General features: G+C 41.3%; 1 protein-coding gene across 2 annotated transcripts in view; it reads left to right on the top strand.

Moving 5' to 3' along the window:
- The window catches only part of SLCO5A1 (solute carrier organic anion transporter family member 5A1), a 152480-nt gene that overhangs the window by 103850 nt on the left and 24990 nt on the right, over positions 1-23640 (top strand). For both annotated transcript variants that reach the window (XM_019973932.2, XM_019973931.2), the window contains one exon: positions 14823-15021. In XM_019973932.2, coding sequence (XP_019829491.1) covers positions 14823-15021 — 199 coding nt within the window. The remainder of the gene's footprint in view (positions 1-14822; positions 15022-23640) is intronic.

Below are 23640 nucleotides of genomic sequence, written 5' to 3'. Positions count from 1 at the left end.
TCAGGGAAATACAAATCAAAATCGCAATGAGATACCATTTTGTACCCATCTGAATGTCTGTCATCAAATATTATTTGTGGAAATAAATGCTGGTGAAGATGTGGAGCAGTTGGAAACTCACACACTGGCAGTAGGAAAGTCGAATGATGCAGCTGTTTAGGGAAGCAGTTTGGCACTTCCTCAAGCATTGAATTACTATGTGATCCAGAAATTTCATCTCTGGGCACACGTCCAAGAGAAATGAAAACATATGTCCACATAAAAACTTGCACATGAATGTTCATAGCAACATTATGCATAGTGTCCAAAAATAGAAACAACTTTAAACGTCCATCAACTGATGAATGGATAAATCAAATGGAGTTTCTTAGTACAAGGGATTATTATTTGGCCATAAATAAGAATGAAGTACTGACATATCCTACAGCATGCACAAGCCTTGTAAGCATCATGCTAAGTGATAGAAGCCAGCCAGACGTATTTTATGACTTCATTTACATGAAAGGTCTAAAACAGGCAAATTTATAGAGACTGAACATAGATTAGTGGTTGTCTAGGGCTGAGGAAGGGATGTGGGAGGAAATAAGCATGATGGCTGATGGGTTCAGGGTTTCTTTCTGGGGTCACGAACATGTTCTAAAAATGCTTGTGGTTGCATATCTCTGTGAATATACTAAAGAACTTTGAATACACGTATTTAACTAGGTGAGTTGTATGGTATGTGAATTATAGCTCAATGAAGCTGTCAATATAACAGAAAGAATAAAAAGCAGAGTATTTAGATTACTGAGTTGATGATCTTTATTAAATGGCCTCTTTAGTCCTCTTTGGGCTTCCCTGGTGGCTCAGTGGTAAAGAATCTGCCTGTCAATGCAGGAGATGTGGGTTCCTTCCCTGGGTCAGGAAGATCCCCTGGAGAAGGAAATGGCAACCCCCTCCAGTATTATTGCCTGGAAAATTCCACGGACAGAGGAGCCTGGTGGGCTCCAGTCCATGGGGTCGCAAAAGAGCCAGACACGACTTGGCAGCTAAACAAAACTGGTCCTGCTCGTTCATTTGCAGAACTAATGTGGTTTTTAATGAGCTAGGTTTTCACTTGGCTGTTGTGTGGCAAAAGCATTCTAAAAAATATAGTTAGGTGAGTAGAAGTTTGTCTCAAAAATATTTTGGATAAATAGAGTTTGAAAAATCCGTTTACTTCTCCCAGGGGAAGGGTATCTTTGCCAGGTTTTGTGGCTCAGCAATTCGTGGGCATAATAACCATCAACTCTCTTGACGGGAAGGCTGAAGAGCTTCTGGACTTGGACAACAATGGGCAGGGAGATGCTGAAAACTGCTGACAGAAAATGAAACTCACCCACAGGGCCTCCAGAGAGGGATTTGCATTTGGCACCGGCCCACATCTGTAGGCTTTGCTTCTCTAAACGGAAACTAAGTCTAGTAACTTAATACCGAGGTCTTCCTTTGAGGCTTCTTTTGATCACTGAAAAAGTTCATAAGATCCTAGTCTCCTGTGAAATTGCCCTTACAGAATGTACACCCTTGTTTTGCAATAACTTGTTTAACGCTTTTGCTATTTCACCTGAAGCTTGCCAGTGAAAAACGGAAGTAAGCCTTCTGATGTTTTGCATTCCATCAAGTTATTTTTGCCCTCTGGTTTTATTGCCTGGTTGCAGAAAACTCTCTTAGCTTTTTAAGCCATACAGGATGAAATATTTATTTGATTTGATTTTTGAATCCCTTTCACGACTCAGCGTGGCATTTCATTTTATATATTATTTCAGCCAGAGCTTTGCAGAAACCTGAAATGAAAAGTGGGCTTGTTTCTTCTATTGAATGTCCCTATTTATTACCTTTCCTTCAGCGCTCCCAAGACCTCGGATCCCCGAGATTGGGGTTCTCGTATTTCTCTCCAGCTTTATGGTATTTCCCTGAGTTGGCAGAGTTGAAGAGAGTGTGATTGTGGTTGAAAGAGACCCATTTATCCCCGGTGGAGGCTCAGTATGAGCTTGGTTTGCTATCTCCATGCTGATGTGATGGGGGCTAAGTTTTCAGAGGAGTGTCATTCCTTGGTAAGCCTTTATTAATCATTTCAGCAAGGCCACGCGAGATTTCAGAGCATTCTTGGTTGGTGAGCTGCAGATGAGCCCCACTCTTGCCATCACGGATCCTTGACAGAGGAAACTGTGGCCGGAGAGCTCTGGTACTGGCACTTGGAATGGAGGTGGGCTGTATGCAGCAACCCTGTTCGAGGCTTGCTGCCCTGCCGGGTTGTCTTCTTCAGGAGAATTCCTACAAGAACTCCTATATCCTTTCTCTCCAGGTGCCAGTTGCTTTCATTGACACATGCTGTTCATGTCATCACACATGGGCTGATCCTCCCAATCCAGTCGAACACCCTTTACAATGTGACTTGATGTTATGCTATGAAATAGTATGGATTGAAAGAAAGAGTTTGGTGTCTGTCTTAAAACGGCCACCGAATTATAAAAAAAGGCATTACTGATGAATTCTAATGATACAACCTTGTTCATAGTTTGTGAAAGGATTTCTTTTCAATTAATTAATGGCTGCACTGGGTCCTTATTGCTGCACAAAGACTTTTCTAGTTACGGCAAGCGGGGGCTATTTTCTAGGTGTGGTGTGCAGGCTTCTTGCATTGCGGTGGGTTCTCTTGTTGCAGAGCACAGGCTCTAGGTGTTTGGGCTTTGGCAGTTTCGACTCTGAGGCTCTAGAGTGTGGGCTTAATAGTTGTGGCGCATGGGCTTAGCTGCCCCATGGCATGTGGGATTGTCCTGTAGCAGGGATTGAACCTATGTCCCCTGCATTGGAAGACAGGTTTTGGTTAAAAAACTGGGCCACCAGGGGAGTCCTGTGAAGGAATTTCTGAGATTTTTTTCACAAGGATGATATTGAAATATACTAAAGCAAAAGTTATTTTGTGTTTTTGTGATACTTTGTGGGTATATGTGTAGTTTATGGAAATGTATACTTACTATGTGGTCTAATCTCAGACCATTTAAAATTTTCTAGCTTCAAGGCTTGACCTTGAAAATTATTCTCATCTTCTTTTCCCATCTGACAATAATTGGTATTTATTTCCTATAAGAAAATATTTGCAAGGGAAAGTGGAAGCTTAAAAAAGGGGTAAAATAATTAGGCTTGGCTGATAGGAAAACATTTATTTTGTATCATAAGATTAGAAACACAGTCTTTGGAAAAGTTAAATAAATACGAATTTTTTTTAGCCTGCTGTGTCACTCACTGGATGCTTCCTTGCCTGCAATGTGGAAAGAATCTACTCTATTCCTTATAACCTAAGATGCCATTCAGTGTAAAATGCTCCATGATTTTGAGTTACTATGAAAGACAAATGCTTTTATTAATAATTAGACTATGACTCACAAGGTGAGACTTCCCCTGTGGCTCAGCTGGTAAAGAACCCACCTGCCAAAGCAGAAGATGCGAGAGATGTGGGTTTGATCCCTGGGTCAGGAGGATCCCCTGAAACAGGAAATGGCAACTCACTCCAGTATTCTTGCCTGGAAAATTCCTTGGACAGAGGAGCCTGGTGGGCTACAGCCCCTGGGGTTGCAAAGAGTCAGACATGACTGAACAGACACACACATGACACAAGGTAGAGATGCTGTTGATTGTCGGATACATTCTGCTTTCAGAGCAACTCAAAATCCACACAGTTTTGAGAATTAGATGAAATTCTATCCAAAGAGTAGTTATCACAGCGGCTGGCACATGGCCAGCATCAGTATGTGTGTGTCTGTGTGTGTGGTGTGCCTGTGTGCAGAAAGAGAAGTGAAAGAGGGAAAGAGAAAGAGAGAGTGAATGAAAGTGAATCGTACTTCTGTCTTTTCTAGATCTCACCCCACTTTCTCCTCTGCTCCCCTCCCCGCCACTTCCCCAAAGTCAACAGCAAAACCTGAAAACCATAATGGCTCATGGTGATATTTTGTAATGATTCATAGTCTTAGGTTTGCAAGCCACACACTTTTCAACTTACTTAAAGAGAACTTTTAATGTGGAACACGCAAATTCTGTGGCTCTGTCTGTACTAACAGCTCACTTCAGTGGGACAGTCTGCACCCTCGGGTCTCACCATAGAAGAGGTTAGAGGATTACCGACAGTCCACACTCGTCACCTGTGGTGATTTGGCAGTTAAACTTTTGCTACAAACGCCCAACTCAGAATTTTGTTAACAGTGAGATTTTCTCAGTCTCGATATTTTGTGCCTGCCAGCTTTAAACTGATTTTAGCAAGTTATTTTAGCTCCCAAATGAAATCTGAGATTTCCTGTTTGTAAAACAAGATGTGGCCTATTTCAAGGAATCATTGAAAACAAAAATGAGTGTCATTTGAAGACTTTATGTAATAAATTTGAAATTACCAAATTATTTTCCAGGCCTAGGAAATTGCTAGAAAGTTATGAAGATAACAAAGATAAGAGTCCCTGCCATGCACAGGAACCTTTCAGTATAGCAGAAAAGAGAGAAGTAAACTCAATAGATGCTGGCAGGTCTTACCTTGAGGGGGAACACTGGGTCCTGTGAAAGCAAATTATGATTTTTCACAATAGCAATAGCAGCATGATTGCAGTTCCCTGAGCCTAAAGCATTCTTAAAAGTGTTTTTTTTTTTAATTTGAAGTATAATTGCTTTACAATGTTGTGTTACTTTCTGTTGCACAACAAAGTGAATCAGTTACACGTATATCCCCTCCTTCTTGAGCCTCCCCGCCCCCACCCCTCTAGGTCATCACAGAGCACTGAGCTGAGCTCCCTGTGCTATACCGCAGCTTCCCACTAGCTCTCTGCTTTACATACGGTCAGTGGTACTTCCCAGTTTGTCCTACCTCTCTTTCCCACCCTGTGTCCACGTGTCCTTTCTCTATGTTTGCGTCTCTATTCCTGTCCTATAAATAGGTTCATCTGTACCATTTTTCTAGATACTATATGATAAGTGGGTCATCTGATTTTGCCCTCCTCTCTTCTAATTCAAGATTTTCTTGTTCCAAATGATGCATAAGCTTAAACATATTTTATGTGTGTATTTGCAATACAGATAATGTCTACATGGTGACAAAAATTGGAATGAAAAGGAAAAATCCATCAGTAGCTTTAAAATTTGGTAATTCCCTGAATATTATTTTCATAAAGACCTCTTGACTCCATCCAGGCACACTTTTATAAGGGCAAGCAATATTGTGATCCAGAGTAAAGACTTCAAAATTGACTGTTATGGTATCATGCTGGAAATAAAAGAAAGGAAGTAGGACAAATAACATATCAATCTGCTTGGATAAATAAGTGGCTAAAAGATTTCCTACTGGAAAGCAGTAGAATGTGCACAGACCTTTTAGGAACCAAGCAGAGCCCTCTGGGCACTACTTTGCAGTGGTTAGATCTTTAGATTCAGGCCTATATACACAGTCGGGCTTCCCAGGTGGCACTAGTGGGAAAGAACCCTCCTCCCAAAGTGGGAGATGTAAGAGACTCAGGTTTGATCCTTGGGTCAGGAAGGTCTCCTGGAGGAGGGCATGGCAACCTACTCCAGTATTCTTGCCTGGAGGATCCCATGGTTAGAGGAGCCTGGAGGGCTGCAGTCCATAGGATTGCAAAGAGTCGAACATGAGTGAAATGAGTTAGCACGCACACACACACACACACACACCTGCACAGATACACACTGGGCTTTGCAGGTGGTGCTAGTGGTAAAGGATTTCCTGCCAATGCAGGAGACACAAAGAGGACATGACTGAGTACACACAAACATACACACAGTAGCTCAAAAGCTAACAGAGGTTTATGTGTTTAAGAGAACAGAGTAGCTCAATATCAAGCAAAGGTTTATATATAAAAGAACACATACAGGCTTATGTTAGACCATTATAAGTTGTAAGTTTAAATTCAGTCCTATAGATTAAATAGCATATGGAAATTTGCCCAGTTATATAATTCCAATATGTTAGTGCAAATGTTAAATTCATTAATAGTAGGCAGATAATAATAATGATGTAGCTTCTCTGGTGGCTCTAAGGTAAGGGACCCACCTGCAATGAAGGAGATGCAGCAGGAGCCTGGGGTTTGATTCCTAGATTGGGAAGATCTCCAGGAGGATATGGCAACCCACTTTAGTATTCTTGCCTGGAGAATCCCCATGGACAGAGGCGCCTGGTCGGCTACAGTCCATGGAGTCGCAAAGACACAACTTAGCGACTAAACAACAACAACAGCAATAATGATGTAATTGTGTCAATTGCTGACACTTATTGGGTGTACACTATGGATCAGACACTGTTTCAAGCACTTTCTATGGTAATCCTAACAACCTACCAAGAAGAAACTATTCTTACCCACATTTTCCAGACAAGGAAAATCCAAGGTTCTGAATATTCAGAAACTTGCCAAAGAGCAGATAGCTTGTAGGTGGCAGAACTGAGATTTGAACTTGGATCTTCATGGCCCACGCTCTTACCTGAAATTGTCTCTGATACTTGGAATCGCATAGGCCTCCACCCTCTTGCACCTGTGCCTTGGGCTGGGCCCCTGGCTTGGTCCAGGCTTTCCCATCATTCCCCGCTGCTCTGTCCTCCCTCTACCCATCCACTGATACCTTTCCCCCACCCCGTAGCCCCGCCCTCCCTGCATCTTGACCCCTAGGGGAGGAGCAGAAATTCGAGGGTGACAGAACTGTCTGGCAGTGGCTAGAGGAGGGGCTGGATCAGAAGCAGAGGCTCAGAGGTGGGAGGCATAAGGAAGGGCGCTTGGGTCTGTGGACACAGGGAAGGTCAGGAAAGCACCAGCTAGTGAGGAGAATTTGAGCTCAAGGCTAGTGGCAGGAGGGCCACTTCTTCCTGGAGAGTCCATCTTCTATACTCATTTCCCTCTCCCCTTTCAAAGGCAGTGGTGAAGTTGGGGAGGCTTAGATGGCAGCAAGGTGGTGGTTGTAGAGGCTGACTCTCAGCCCCTGGGTGCTTCATGCGTCCCACAGGCTTACCCCAAACTACTAAAACTGGGTTGCAGGGAGCCAGGGGCTTGGAGAAGGGTCCCTGAGAAGGCTCTGTTGTTCCCCCCATCCTCCACCCCACCCCTCACACAGCACGAAATTGTCCCTACTCATTCCATTTGCCTAAAATGCCAACACCAAAATATTTGGGTCTCTTACTCAAGCTGGAGTTCTGAGCATTGTTCACATTTGTCCGAATGCATGGTCAGAATCTTTCCATTTTGGTAGTTCAGTGAGATTTAGAGAATGGGGATGTTAGAAGGAAATTTTAATAGATCTTCACTGTGTTTGATGAGACCTCATACTGGCTAATGACAAAGTTTCTGTTTTAAAGAACTGATTACTAAAAAACACCCCCGAATACTAATTAGGATGCACAGGCAAACAAATTATACTGCTTTTACATTATGCAGCTCAGTTGGTAAAGAATCTGCCTGCAATGCAGGAGACTTGGATTTGATCCCTGGGTTGGGAAGATCCCCTGGAGAAGGGAAAGGCTACCCACTCCAGTATTCTGGCCTAGAGTATTCCATGGACTGTATAAATGGTTGTCTGGGGAGGCCTTACAAATAGCTATGAAAAGAAGAGAAGTGAAATGCAAAGGAGAAAAGGAAAGATATAAGCATCTGAATGCAGAGTTCCAAAGAATAGCAAGAAGAGATAAGAAAGCCTTCCTCAGCGATCAATGCAAAGAAATAGAGGAAAACAACAGAATGAGAAAGACTAGAGATCTCTTCAAGAAAATTAGAGATACCAAGGGAACATTTCATGCAAAGATGGGCTCAATAAAGGACAGAAATGGTATGGACCTAACAGAAGCAGAAGATATTAAGAAGAGGTGTCAAGAATACACAAAAGAACTGTACAAGAAAGATCTTCATGACCCAGATAATCACAATGGTGTGATCACTGACCTAGAGCCAGACATCCTGGAATGTGAAGTCAAGTGGGCCTTAGAAAGCATCACTACGAACAAAGCTAGTGGAGGTGATGGCATTCCAGTTGAGCTATTTCAAATCCTGAAGATGATGCTGTGAAAGTGCTGCACTCAATATGCCAGCAAATTTGGAAAACTCAGCAGTGGCCACAGGACTGGAAAAGGTCAGTTTTCATTCCAATCCCAAAGAAAGGCAATGCCAAAGAATGCTCAAACTACCACACAATTGCACTCATCTCACATGCTAGTAAAGTAATGCTCAAAATTCTCCAAGCCAGGCTTCAGCAATACATGAACCGTGAACTTCCAGATGTTCAAGCTGGTTTTATTTATTTATTTATTTTTTAAAAGGCTTAAAATGTATTTTAATAAGTTCATGTTGCATTATTCATTTCTCAGAAAAACTTCAAAGGTATTAGGGACAAATCAAACATGGGACACCAATAAAAAATGCACAGCATAACTACCTAAGACAGGCAAAGCTAAGAGCTACCGTCTGACACTCAGCATACAGCAACCCTGTTCTCAAGATTGTACTAGGCCTATCAAGAAAGCTGTGAATGGCAACATCACAGACACAAAAGGGCCATTTCTGGGTTGTCCTTACCCAAGAAAAAGATGGAGGCAAGTTTAACACAAGATTTTTTAAAGATACACTAAATGAAAATCTCTAAGAGAAAATGTCTTCCTTGGGACATGAAAGGGTAATATATGGGACATAACAGAACTGTATGTATGTTGTCTGTGACCTCTGTGGACATGTGCCTGAATTCCCACCTGGGAGTGATTGGAACAGTGGGGCCAAGGTCATTGGGGGATGTTTGGTTTTTGTGGTATATGTGGCAGGATCTCTGGGGTGAGACAGTGCACTAAGTCGTGTCTGACTCTTGCGACCCCATGCACTGTAGCCTGCCAGGCTCCTCTGTCTATGGGATTCTCCAGGCAAGAATACTGGAGTGGGTTGCCATTTCCTTCTCCATCAAGCTGGTTTTAAAAAAGGCAGAGGAACCAGAGAACAAACTGCCAACATCCGCTGGATCATGGAAAAAGGAAGAGAGTTCCAGAAAAACATCTATTTTCTGCTTTATTGACTATGCCAAAGCCTTTGACTGTGGGGATCACAATGAACTGTGGAAAATTCTGAAAGAGGTGGGAATACCAGACTACCTGACCTGCCTCTTGAGAAACCTAGGTCAGGAAGCAACAGTTAGAACTGGACATGGAACAACAGACTGGTTCCAAATAGGAAAAGGAGTACATCAAGGCTATGTATTGTCACTCTGCTTCTTTAACTTATATGCAGAGTACCTCATGAGAAATGCTGGGCTGGAGGAAGCACAAGCCGGAATCAACATTGCCGGGAGAAATATCAATAACCTTAGATATGCAGATGATACCACTCTTATGGCAAAAAGTGAAGAGGAACTCAAAAGCCTCTTGATGAAAGTGAAAGTGGAGAGTGAAAAAGTTGGCTTAAAGCTCAACATTCAGAAAATGAAGATCATAGCATCTGGTCCCATCACTTCCTGGGAAATAGATGGGGAAACAGTGGAAACAGTGCCAGACTTTATTTTTCTGGGCTCCAAAATCACTACAGATGGTGACTGCAGCCATGAAATTAAAAGACGCTTACTCCTTGGAAGGAAAGTTATGACCAACCTAGATAGCATATTCAAAAGCAGAGATATTACTTTGCCAACAAAGGTCCTTCTAGTCAAGGCTATGGTTTTTCCAGTGGTCATGTATAGATGTGAGAGTTGGACTGTGAAGAAAGCTGAGCACCGAAGAACTGATGCTTTTGAGCTGTGGTGTTGGAGAAGACTCTTGAGAGTCCCTTGGACTGCAAGGAGATCCAACCAGTCCATCCTAAAGGAGATCAGTCCTGGGTGTTCATTGGAAGGACTGATGTTGAAGCTGAAACTCCAGTACTTTGGCCACTTCATGCGAAGAGTTGACTCATTGGAAAAGACTCTGATGCTGGGAGGGATTGGGGGCAGGAGGAGAAGGGGACGACGGAGGATGAGATGGCTGGATGGCATCACCAACTCGATGGACATGAGTTTGAGTGATCTCCAGGAGTTGGTGATGGACAGGGAGGCCTGGTGTGCTGCAATTCATGTGGTCGCAAAGAGTCGGACATGACTGAACGACTGAACTGAACTGATAGTGTCAGTCCATGGGGTCACAAAGAGTCAGACACGACTGAGTGATTTGCACTTTAAATTATGACTCAGCTGTTAGTGTGGGGATTTGTTTTGTTGCCATCCTGGGGTCTAGCACGGTATCTATAAATTAAACATTGCTCAACTAAAATAGTAATTCTATTAGTGGACAGATGCACTCTAAAGGTAAAGCTTTTTATTCATGTAGATGTAATTTTTACTGTTCTTTAATAAGGAGGAAAGTTTGGTAAGTAACTCATCGCTCTAGTCAGGTTGCTTACAAGATTCCAGGTACCGCTGGTTCTGAGCAGCAGCTGCGGTGCTGTGGAGGCTGGGCTGGGCTGGGAGGCAGAAACCTCGGTTTCCATCTGTCCCTTCTCCTGTGTGTGCACTGCTGGGCCAGTCACTTCCCCATCTGTGAAACAGCCATTACTAGTTTTATAAAGTCACAACTGTGGTGAGGATTGTCAGATGAACACAGTTTTTGTTTTCCTGCCAACTCATGCGAAGCTCAGACTTTAGATGAATCTATTAATACCCACCCCACCCGCCTTTCACAAAGGCTGTTGACCATACAGAAGCAAGCCATCAAAGCATGAACATCGATGCACCTGCAGACTTCTGAAATCTTGTGTCACCTGGACCCACAGTATTCTCCACTTGCAAAGCCAAGTACATATTCTTATTTAGCGCGCTCTTCCCCACAGTGGTTATTCCAACCTTTGGCTATATTTAAAGTTCTCCATAGCTCTTCCCAAACCAAAGGTATTATCTATATCTATATCTCTCTATATATGTATGTATATGTATAGATAAAGAGTCTATATAGCTGATTCATTGAAAAAGACCCTGATGATGCTGGGAAAGATTGAAGGCAGGAGGAGAAGGGGACAACAGAGGATGAGATGGTTGGATGGCATCACCGATTCAATGGACATGAGTTTGAGCAAACTCCTGGAGATGGTGAAGGACAGGGAAGCCTGGCGTGCTGCAGTCCATGGGATCGCAGAGATCAGGCATGACTGAGGAACTGAACAACAACATCCTAAAGAATCTGCACATGTTATCAATTCTTTTTATTAAAATTTTTTTCAGTATTTATTTATTTGGCCGCACCAGGTCTTAGTTGCCACATTTGGGATCTAGTTCCCTGACCAGGGATTGAACCTGGGCCCCCTGCATTGGGAGTGCAGGGTCTTAGCCACCAGGAAAGTCCGCATTATCAATTCTTGAGGGGGAAAATAACATCCAAAAAAAGATGGAGTGAACTATGCCAGAATATAAGCTGTGGGGTTTCGGTCCTTTATATTTCTGCATGTTGTTTTATTACAACATGTGTTGTATGATGTTTCCAAATAACAACAGCACCAGAAAAACTGCTTTTGAGGAGCTACCACCCACCCACTGATGTATCACCCACCCTCCCCCCTCCCGAATCTGATTCCCAGCTTAGTTGCAGGGGTGTCTCTCTCCTCAGGGCTAATCTGATCATTTGTGCTTTTAATTCTGTATTCTCCTTCTCATAGACCTTGCCTTGGCATTAGATAACCTTTTCCCTCCCTGTTCAATCTGCCATTCCTTTTTAATCTCTTTGTGAGCGTATAACTATGCTTAAGTCCCCTGCATGTGTAACAAACAAGCGAAATTCTCCAAGCCCCAGCTCTGCCTTGTTGCTCAGTTACTCTTTGTGACCCGTGGACTAGCAGCACACCAGGCTTCCCTGTCCTTCGCCATCTCCCAAAGTTTGCTCAGACTCGGGTCCATTGAGTCGGTGATGCCATCCGACCATCTCATCCTCTGTCGTCCCCTTCTCCTCCTGCTCTCAATCTTTCTCAGCATCAGTGTCTTTTCCAATGAGTTGGCTGTTTGCATCAGGTGACCAAAGTATTGGAGCTTCAGCTTCAGCATCAGTCCTTGCAATGAATATTCAGGGCCTCACTCTAACTCTAAACCCATGCCCCCTTTCCCTTTAGAGTCTGAATTCTACAAAGTGTTTGAATTCCAGTCTCTAAATCCTCACGACTGAAGATTTAACCCATTGCAGCCTGGCTTCGGCCTTCACAGCGCCCTTAAAATAGCTCTTAACGAGCTCTCCTATTAAGGTTCGTCTTCCTCTGCTCTTTCAACTTTATTCAGTCCGTAGAACAGAGGAAGGTGCTCTTTTTGGAACATCACATAAATGCCATGGATTCTGCCACCAGTTCTGAATGCCCCGGGCCGGCTTTTCCTGGGCTCTCAGCACAGGGACCGCTATGTGAGGCATTTCTCCCTGCTCGTCCCCGGGCCCATCACACTTGGCATGTCTACCATGGGGCTTTTGATCTGTGCTCCTCCATGCCTTTTCTCCTTGTATTCTGGATCCTTGCCACCTTCTGTGTGTCCCTGTTCCCTCTGCAGCTCATGATTGTCAGTGTGGGTCCTGACCGTGGCTAACACGGACCTTAGCAGTTTGCTCCTGACCAAGTGTCTGATGTTGACTGCATCTTTCCAACAGCAGTGATCTTTGTTGCACACACCTCCCATCCTCTCTAACCCTGGCTCAGATTTCCTCGGTGGCTTCCCGTTGCCTAGAGATACACCCTGAGCTCCTCTCCATGATCCTTCGTGGTCTCGCTTGGCCTTACCCATGTGGGCTTGGTCTCTTGCCCACACCCTGCCTTACCCCAGTAGCTTGCATTCCACAGTCCCATAGCTTGAAATCTGAATCCTCAATTCTGCTATCTTATGCCTCTTAGCATATTCTCTCTGTGCTGGCACATTGGGCAGATTCTGTCTCATCCGCTGGGTGTCAGCTCAAATACTGCCACTTCTGTGAAGTCCTCCCTGATTTCTCCCAGGGAAGACTCAGGTGCTTCTTCCCCTGTTTTCTCCCTGCCCTTGGTATAACTGTCTTGTGTCTGCTTGCCCTCAGTTGCTTCAGTCGTGTCCAATTCTTTGCAGTCCTGTGGACTGTAGCCTGCCAGACTCTCTGTCCATAGAATTCTCCAGGCAAGAATACCAGAGTGGGTTGCCAGGCTATCATACTTTAATTTGCTTTGTTTGTTTCTTTTTTAGATTGTAAGTTTCCTGGGGCAAACAATATAACTAATTTTGGACACAGAAGTGCATTAATCAAACCTTAAATAATTTTATGTGGAGTCTAAAATATGATACAGGGAGTTCCCTGGCAGTCCAGTGATTAAGGTTTTGCCCTCCCACTGCAGAGAGCATGAGTTCAGTCCCTGGTCTGGGAAGTAAGTTCCTGCATGCTGCCGGGCACGGCCAAAACTAAATATGAATCAAATGAGCTTATGTACAAAACAGAAATAGACTCACAGACACAGCAAACAGATTTATGGCTACCAAAGGGTAAAGAGTCAGAGAGAGATAGATTAGGAGGTTGGGTTTAACATATATTCACTAGTATATATAAAGTAGATAAACAACAAAGTCCTACTCTATAGCATAGGGGGAACCATATTAAAAATCCTGTAATAAACCATGATGGAAAATAATATGAAAAAGAATCTATATATCTATATCTCTCCATGAACTGTAGCCTACCAGGTTCCTCCTTCCAAGGGATTTTTCAGGCAAGAATACTGGGGTGGGTTGGCATTCCTTCTCCATCTCTATATACACATATAACTGAATTACATTGCTCTAGCCTTGAAATTATCATGTTGTGAATTACTATCCTTCAAAAAAATCCTTAGAGATAATGAATAATCATAAAGTGAACCCTTGTGCCACGACTACCCAGGTCATGGGAAGGAGCATCTTCAGTTCTCCAGGAGCTCCTGTATCCATTCTGGATCCCATCCATCCCCTTACCATCTTGGCTTTTATGGCAGTTTTTACTTCCTGGCTTTTCTTCATAGTTGTGCTTCTTATATATTCATTTCTAAACCAACATTTAGTTTTACCTGTTTTTGAGCTTTTTATACAAATACAGGTAGCCTGTGTTTTTTGTTGTGTTTTACTCCCTTCATTGCAATGGTATGTAATTACCTGTCTTAATTTTTATCCTTGTAAAGCAGCATTTCAGTACATGAATTTACTCCCTGCAATGTATTTATTAATGGATGTTTGGCTTGTTTCCAGTTTGGAGCTACTATGGTGCTTAGATATCTTGTAAACTTCTTTTGGTCCCTGTGTGCATGAGTTTCTTCAGGGTATAGATCTAGGAATGGACTTGCCTGTCACAGGGGGTGTGTATCTTCAACTCTACCAGATAATGTCAAACTGTCTTGCAAAGTATCTGTCACAATTTATATCCCACCAGCCATGCAGAGCATACCCATTGCTCTGTATCTTATCCCTATATATGGTATTGTCAGACTTTTCAATTTTCACCAATATGGTTAACGTGGCATATTTTTTCATTGTGGCTTTAATTTGTATTTCCCTCTGAGAAAGAGGATGAGCATCTTTATATCTTAATGGGTCAGCAGAATTTCCTTCTTAGTGAAGAGCCATTTAAGTTTTGCTCATTTGCTTGTCTTTCTTTTTATGTCTTTGTTAAATTTTGCACATTCTAGATATGAATTCTTTGTTGAAAGTAAACTGTACTATAAAATCACAAACATTGAAAATTTATTGATTACAGTATTTAAAAAAATTCTTTGCCTTAGCACTAATAAGTAAGTAGAAACAGAATACTTGGAAAACAAAATTGTGTACATTACTTCAAATTAATTCTGTCCTTCCCTTCTTCTCTCCAGGCGTCATAATTGTCCCTAGTGCCGGTGTTGGCATTGTCCTGGGAGGCTACATTATAAAAAAATTGAAGCTTGGTGCAAGAGAATCTGCGAAACTAGCAATGATCTGCAGTGGTGTGTCTTTACTGTGCTTTTCAACCCTGTTTATTGTTGGATGTGAAAGTATCAATCTAGGGGGCATAAACATCCCCTACACGACAGGGTAAGTGTCTTGGAAGAACCGTCTCCTCTCATCCTGGTTGTGATTCAATTGCAAAACCCAGCGCTGTTTGGATCCCTGGGTCCACCTTGTGCCCGTCCTTTGGGCAGGGTTCACTGTGTTTCTGTCTCTGGCCTGGTGGTGCTGCACCCTCGATGGGCAGAGACCACAGTCTCTCAGTTATGTGTGTCTGTTTGGACCCTGGGCATATCTCCCATTGCATTTGGATCACAGTCCATGAGGAAGAAAGGCTTGTTGGCTTAATGAAAACTGTTCTTCTTCTTTAATGTAAAGATTTGAATAGGTAATACATTCACATAATTTTGAAACAAAGTTCAATGAAAATACAATGTACCTCAAGTCCTCCATCCCACTTCTTCCCAAAGACAAACCAGGGAACCACTTTAATTCATTTCTTGTGTATCATTTCAAGGATATTCCTTATACAAGAAACTGTGAATGTGTCTTGTCAGTATTCCCTGATTTATATCCAAAAAGTAGCATCCTATACATACTTTTCTGGGCTTATTTTTTTTTTAATGTAACAATATAGGTTGGAGATCTTTCTGTGCCAATAATCATGTTGATGATGTTCAACGCATAGCTAAGCCTTATATTAACACTATTGCATGTCAAGCATTCTTCTAAATGCTTTATATATATTAACTCATCTATCCTCACCAGCGGCACTAATTAGGTACATACTGTTATCATCCTGATTTTACAGATGGCAAAACCAAGGTATGACTTACACATCTGTTCAGGCTGCTGTAAGTGAACACCATAGATTAGGTGACTTGGAAACAAGAAGAACTTATTTCTCACAGTTCCAGAGCTGGGAAGTCCAAGATCAAGGTGCTAGTAGATTCAGTGTCTTATGAGAGTCTGCTTCTTGAATGATAAATGGCTGTCTTTCGCTGTGTCCTCACATGGTGGAGGGGGTGAGGCTTCTCCCTAGGGTCCTTTTTGTAAGGGCACTAATTCCACTTGTAAGAGCCCCACCCTCATGACTGAATCACCTCCCAAAGACCTCAACTCCAAATACCATCAACTTGGAGCATTAATTTTCAACACATGTGTTTTTCAGGGACCCAAACATTTGGTCTATTGACTTAATGATTACAGGCAAGGATTACACAAGAAACATGTATAAAGCTCTCAGGTCTTCTGGCACAGAATAAGTGCTCTGAGATAAGTTAGCTATTGTTATTAGTCATCACTAATACATCAAGCAGAGACATTACTTTGCCAACAAAGGTCCTTCTAGTCAAGGCTATGGTTTTTCCAGTAGTCATGTATGGATGTGAGAGTTGGAGTGTGAAGAAAGCTGAGCGCCGAAGAATTGATGCTTTTGAACTGTGGTGTTAGAGAAGACTCTGGAGAGTTCCTTGGACTGCAAGGAGATCCAACCAGTCCATTCTAAAGGAGATCAGTCCTGGGTGTCCTTTAGAAGGAATGATGCTAAAGCTGAAACTCCAGTACTTTGGCCACCTCATGCGAAGAGTTGACTCATTGGAAAAGACTCTGATGCTGGGAGGGACTGGGGGCAGGAGGAGAAGGGGACGACAGGATGAGATGGCTGAATAGCATCACAGACTCAATGGACGTGAGTTTCAGTGAACTCCAGGAGTTGGTGATGGACAGGGAGGCCTGGCGTGCTGCAGTTCATGGGGTTGTAGAGTCGGACATGACTGAGCGACTGAACTGAACTGAACTATACATTAAGAATAATTTCCTTCAAATTATTTTTACTACAATTGGCAAACATAAATAGAATTTTAAAAATTAGTAAGAAAAATGCATCAGTCTCCTGATTAACCCTGCTTCCCAGGGATGATAATTTAAAATTCTTTTTAGCTATCTCTTCTGGTATTTACCTCTGTATTTTTAAAGCATACTGTATAAATTAACCAAATTGAGACATTATTTTTGACTTCCTGTCTTGGTAAGTGAGAACTTACAAACTCACTTGGTAAATGAGTTTAGCATTTTCTTCCCAAGTTGCTCTCAAATTCTTTTTTGATATTTTCATGGTATGATTATGACAGTATTGTTAGCAGCTGAGATTCAAGCACTGTATCATGATTAGATTTCCTCTTTTGTACAGCAGTGATTTTCCTGGAATTAAATCATCACTTTATTTTCATTTCCTTTGTTTTCTTTGAATTTGAATCTAGCTTCCCATATCCTCTGAAGACTCAAGAAATCTCAGTATTACTTTTTGCCCATCTGATGAACTCAGGAATACATTCCCCCACCCCTTGGAGTCATCTGTATGGGATTTCTCTGGGACTGCTGCCCCACTATCTCCTGGAATCCTAGATGCTTCTCTCTGTCCTGATCCTTGGTTTTCTGGGATCTGTGAAGGTCTCTCTTTTGTCTTACTCCCTCATTTTATTAGAGCTCATCTTCCAGTGGCTATAGGAAGCCTGTAAAGGTGGTTACTTTTTTTGAGATTTTTTTCATGAAATAGCCTTTTTAAAAAAAATTACATTTTATTACCAAATTGGCTAGGTAAAGAATTTTGGATTGGATAAATCACTTTCACTAAAAAATTTAAAGTTTTCATTCCATTGTTGTCTAATCCTGTTGTGGGAATTCTGGCCTTCCTTTTTCCCAGTCCTTTGTGTGTGTCTTAATTTTCCTTCCTGGAAGTTTCTGTTTATTTCCAGTATTCCCAAATTTCACCATGATACACTATGGGGTGAGTCTTTTTTTTTCCTCTAAGCACTTGATGAACTTTAAATGTCTGGAGATTATGTTTTTCATTTCCATTTTAAACTTAAAAAAAAAATTCAGTGTTGATATTTTCTCCCCCACATTTTTTTTTTTTCTCTTTTTGCTCCTTCACTGATTCTCTCATTTTCTTAGTCTTTACAATCTATTTTATATCTAATTTTGGTCCTATTTTTGGGGAAAGATATCTTCAACTTTCTTTTCCCAGCCTTCTGCTGAATTCTTTTTTAAAGCTATTGTGGTTTTTGGTTTCCACAGTTCTCTCTTGATTTGTGATTATTCCCTGCTCCTAGTCTTCTTGCTTCATGGATGGGGTAGCTTCTCTTATTTTTGCAATATTATTTAGAGTTTCTTTTCCTTCCTGAATTGTCTGTATCCTCTGAGTGCCTGCTTTCTATTTTGCTGTCTCTCTTCTATTGAAAGTTTCCCTCAAATTTCAAGTCAGCCTGAGCTTTCTCTCAGTATTAAAAAGTGTGTATTTAAAAGGCTGAGAAGTAGGGCTCTGTGTCTGAAGGTAGAGCTTGTCATTTGGTGGATCTCACCATAGGGTACCTGCAGGGAGACAGCTGGCATTTTCACTGTGGTATTCGCTGTCAGAACCTAAAGTCTTACTTCTGAGGTGCTTCAACTCCTCAAGAGAAGGATTCCCCCATCTCTTGGCTGGGGCTGTGTTGTGGTGGGTTCAGGGTTGTAAGCCCAGCTGCTGGGCATTCTAGACCTGGAGGTGAGGTGGTGATTGGAAGAGGCCCAGGACCTACTGTTCATTTTGTAAATGAATTTTATTGAATTCCTCTATCGTGATCAAAGCATCGCACCAAAAGGCTCCTTCATGTGGTGCTCTTAAGTACAGAGATTGGTTCATTTCCCCCAGAAAATAGAGGGATGGAGGAAGAAGTAGTCATCTACTAAGTAGGTTAGGAAAGGGAACCTGCTTAAAACTGTATCATATTTGGACCATGAATTTCTTGTGTTGTTTGTCTTTAAGTTCCAAAGGCCTGTTCTTTCTCCTACTAAGGACCTTCATCTTGCCTGTGTATATAAGTTCTCAATTATACTTCCTGGTTTATTAAATCCTTCTTTTTCCAGAAACTCTCCATAATCTTGTTTCAGTTGGACTGAATGCTCTTTTGCATAACTTATTTCCATGAACTTCCTTTCACAGATCTCAGTTGTACCCACTGGTGGTTGTCTATGTAGTTATTTCTTTGTTAACTCTTCTTTCTGCCAGAAAAAAGTCCTTGGATAACTTCCTAGGGAAGGGTTCATGGTAAGAAAAGCTTTCTCAATCCGTAAGTTTATGAAAATGTCTTTATTATTCTTTCACATTTAAATGGTAGTTAGAGTGGGTATAGAATTACAGGTTAAATATTTTTTTTCTGAGAACTCTGAAACCATTGTTTGGTCATCTAACATTTTTATTTATTTGCTTATTTTTGAGTTGCGCTGGGTCTTTTTTGCTGCAAGTGGGCTTTCTCTAGTTGCGGTGAGCAGGGACTACTCTTCGTTGAGGCACACAGGCTTCTCATTGTGGTGGCTTCTCTTGTTGCAGAGCACAGGCTCTAGGGCGCATGGACCCAGTACTTGCTGCTCATGGGCTTTAATTGCCCTTGGCATGTGGGATCTTCCCAGACCAAGGATTGAACCCATGTCCCCTGCCTTGGCAGGTGGATTCTTATCCACTGTACCACCAGGGACAGGAAGCCTATTATCTGTCATTTAATGCTGCAGGGGTACTTAACACATTTAATTTCAATTCAAGTTCTCATCTCTCTGTGACCAGCTTTTGTTTGGAAGTTTTGAGGATATTTTTCATTCAAGGTGCTTTGAAATTTCATAAGGAATGCTCTACCCTGTAGTTTTGTCTTGAGAATGTCACATTCTCAGAGAGACTTTCCCTCTCTGTCCAATCTAAGGAGCTCACTCCCCCCTCATCCCTTATCATATCGCCTCTCTTTAGTTTCCTCATAGCATTTGCCACTGTCTGAAATTCTCTTGTTTACTTGCTTTACTGTTGTCTTTTTTTCTCTAAAATATTAGCTCCTTGAGAACAGTTACTATAGTTGCCTACATAACATTTGCAGCCTCATTCTACAACAGGGCTTCCCTGGCAGCTCAGCTGGTAAAGAATCTGCCTTCAATGCTAGAGTCCTAGGTTCAATCCATGGGTTGGGAAGATCCCCTTGAGAAGGGAATGGCTACCCACTCCAGCATTCTGGCCTGGAGAATTTCATGGATGTATAGTCCGTGGGGTTGCAAAGAGTTGGATGTGACTGAACGACTTTCACTAAAAAAAAAGCATCTGCAGCAGCGTTTGTTGTATGAGTGAGTGAATGGATGCATGGATGCATGGATGTCTTGGCCTAGGGCTTTGTTCATTCACTGTATTAGATAATCCTGGAACTCTTCTAATCTAACACGTATGTCTTTTTAATTTTTTTACCTCAGGTAGATTTTCATCAATATCTTTAACTCATTCTCTGCTCTTCATTTTCCCCATGTTTTCCAGGGTATCTATTATTCAGATGTTGGAACTTATAGACTGGTTGCCTGTATGTTTAATTTGTTCTCTCATATTTCATATGCTGTTTTCTATGATATTTCTCCAAACCTGATTTTTATTTTTTATGTAAACTTAACATTTTGAGAATATTTTTTCTCATTGTTGTATTGTGAGTGTTCCCTTTTCATAACATCCTGATATTATTTTAACAAGAGTAATATCTTCTCAGATCTCTGTGCATATAATTCCAATTTTTAAACTTTGTTTCTTTTTCTTATATTTTATCATTTAATTTTAAATATCAATTTTTCTGTTTGTTTACTCTAGGTTTTACAGGTTGACAAGACTCATCTAGCATCATTCAGGTTATATGTCCCCTTCTCTTCCTCACCTCCTTTCATGCAAGAATGAGGGAATTTTATTTTGGGTTGTCTATATCTAAGGTAGAAGCTTAGCTCTTAACATTTTTTCCTATTTCTTTTGAAGAAGAGTTTTTCGATGAATTTCAGAGCTCTGAAGGCATGTGGGTATGAGAATAGAAAGGCCCACTGATTCAGTTTCTTTCCCTCGGATCTCTACTGAGTCCCATTGTTTTGAGCTTTGTGGTCACTTTTGGCTGCTGTTGGATTTGGGTTCAGAGCTTTGTAGAGATTCCATGGGGCAGGCTGGCTTCTCTCCAAGGTGGTATCTGCTCATTTCACATGCCCCTTTGCTTATCCACTTGGTATTTTCACAGAGTCTGGTGTCACTCTTTCCATTTCTCTTTGCAAGCTTGATCCTTTTTCATCATACTTACTTTTAAGTGCTTTCTCGGAAGAGATAGAAGGCAGATTCCGTGTCTTATCTGCTTTTAAATTGCAAGTCCCCTCAAGACTTCTAAAGCTTTTGCTTAAACCCACATTAGTCTTGCCAATCCTGAATTAACTGATTCTGGACTCCCCAGCACTACTGGGAAAAAAATTATATAATTGTGCTGATTGGCTCCATTACAAATTGATGAGTTCCATTCTTAGCAGGCCCTCATCTTTGCTGAGCAATCCATTTACTTGGCCCTAGTCAGCTTCCTCTCCTATATGTTCCATATTGGTGGTTCCATCTTTAAAAATTTCTTTCTTCAATTTTTTTACCTTAACCTTACCTTCTTTTTCTTGTCAGACAACCCAGTGTGCCTTATTAGTGAGAAAACTGAGATCCCAAGGAAGAATTCCTTGAATTTGTCTCCCCTCTCGTTCCTTGGTCAAAGGTAGTCTTATTTTCAAAGGCAAGTACTTGTGCCATCATTTCCTAGCTGTGTGACATTGTAAAAAATAATCTAATATTGTTGACTCTTGGTTTCCTCATATATAAAATGGAATTAATGTCATTCATACCTGGTTGTAAGCATAAAGTAAAATACATGTGATTGAAAGAATTAAAATACTGCAGAAGTGTAACAAATGAAAGTCAATGTTTCCTTCCTCCATCCTCAACCTCCAGTTTTGAATCATTTAAATATTATAAACAAATGTTTGTAGCTTTGATTTTGAGGATTATGTACAGGAAGATATTTCCCAGAATCCACCACTTAGTATATGTTGAAAAAAAGTTAGTTTCTTGGCTTTACTCCCTTCCTTTCTAGATTATGCAAAGCAACTTTTTTTTTTTTTCCTTTTTGAAAGATTAATGAATGTCTGGCACCTACGTTTGTGCTGGGACAGTACTTAAATAGTGATGCTGAAATTAGTAAGATGTAAATAAACATTGTAATTATCTAAATCCATGACTTATGGTATACTTCTTTTCATTTAATCTTATTCAACAAAGAGAAACTTGATTAGAGTGCCAGGGGTTGCTGCAAGGGTCCATTCATTCTAGTATTTGCAGCCTGACTTCATCAAAATTTATTAAATTGGTGAAAGAAAACCCCAGTTTCCTTGGAGAATTCCTCTGGTTCCCCAAATACTTCTAGGAAGAGAATTAAAGTTGAATGGGTGGTACAGCTGCACAGGTTTGACACTTTCAGAGACTTTGTGTGAAGAATCATGGGGCCCTTTCTCCATACAGGGAATGGGCTACATTTCAACCTCTCCTTGCTCCTTGGCTGGGTGCTTTTGTGCAGTGCACAACATGTTCATCAGGACATGGTTGGCCTGCCTAGTAAAAACAGCTGTGCTTGATTTTGAGCTTGCATGTGGGATTTTTCTCCTTTAAAGCTGATAAAGAGAGAGATGAAGGGAGTGGCAGTGAAGAGAGGAGCCCTTGTTAGACACCTGTTGGGCTCAGGTATGGTGATTGGCAGTTGTACATATCTTTTATATACACTGCTTACAACATCACTTTGCTGTATATGTTATTAGCTGCGTTTCAGTTAAAGGCTTAGAGTGTCAATGATTTGCCCAAAGTCGTCAGTTAATAATGAGTGGAACAGAATGAAACCCAGATTATCTGTTTTAGAGTTTTTGTCCTTTCTGAGCAGTACGCTGAGGTGCTGTTTTACACTTTGTATTTCATGTAGGCACATATCTAAGTGCACACATCACCTCTTTACTCAGAAAACTGTAGAGAACGCATCCATTTCTGTCAGTAGTGTGCGACTCCATGGCCTTGCCGCACCCTCACTGTGTGAGGATGGCAGATTAGTTAATCATCTCTGTGCTGGGTTTCCACGTCTGCAGAGTGAGGATATGGATAGTATTAACACTGTTGAATTGCTCTGAAGATTGAATAAGGTACTTGGCAAATTCCTTAACCTCTCTGTACCTCAATTTCCTCATAATTAAGGTGGGCTAATATTAGTAACGATCTCTTAGAATTATTGAGATGCTAAAATGGAATAAAACCTACAATAATAAGCAATTGTTAAATAATTCTTTGATGTTATTTTTCTCATTTTAAATATGAGGAGAAAGGGATTCAGAGGGATGAAATAACTTGCTTAAAGTCACACAACTAGAAAATGATACAGCTAGGATTTGGATTTTGAATGTGATATTTTTGCTTATTAAACTGTCCAGAAAGAAGAAAAGAAACATAAACAAGGAAGCACAATATAAAAAGCCAATTCCGCTTACTAAGGTTTATATGACAAGATCCAGGCTCACCAACATGGTGAATTTTCTGACATTAAAGTAGTGAATGACTAACCCAGCTTTGAATTAGCATCAAGTACTCAAGAGATACCTAAGTTCCTGGGATGCAGCTGGGATGTTTTAGGAGGATGAACTTTTCCTGTTGAGCCTAAATGGAGTCACTGTTTCGTTTTTTTTTTTTTTTTTGTAGAATGAACCTGATGTGTTATTAGTGGTTCCCTTAGAAAATTCAGATTTGATAGCCAAGATGTAGAGACAACCTCAGTGGCCCATCAGTGGATGAATAAAATGTCATATAAATATTTATAATATATAAAT

Source organism: Bos indicus, chromosome 14, assembly GCF_029378745.1.
Source record: "Bos indicus isolate NIAB-ARS_2022 breed Sahiwal x Tharparkar chromosome 14, NIAB-ARS_B.indTharparkar_mat_pri_1.0, whole genome shotgun sequence".
Lineage (NCBI taxonomy): Eukaryota > Metazoa > Chordata > Mammalia > Artiodactyla > Bovidae > Bos > Bos indicus.
The sequence above is the reverse complement of the archived record's forward strand: the minus strand, read 5'-3'. Positions and strand labels throughout refer to the sequence as shown.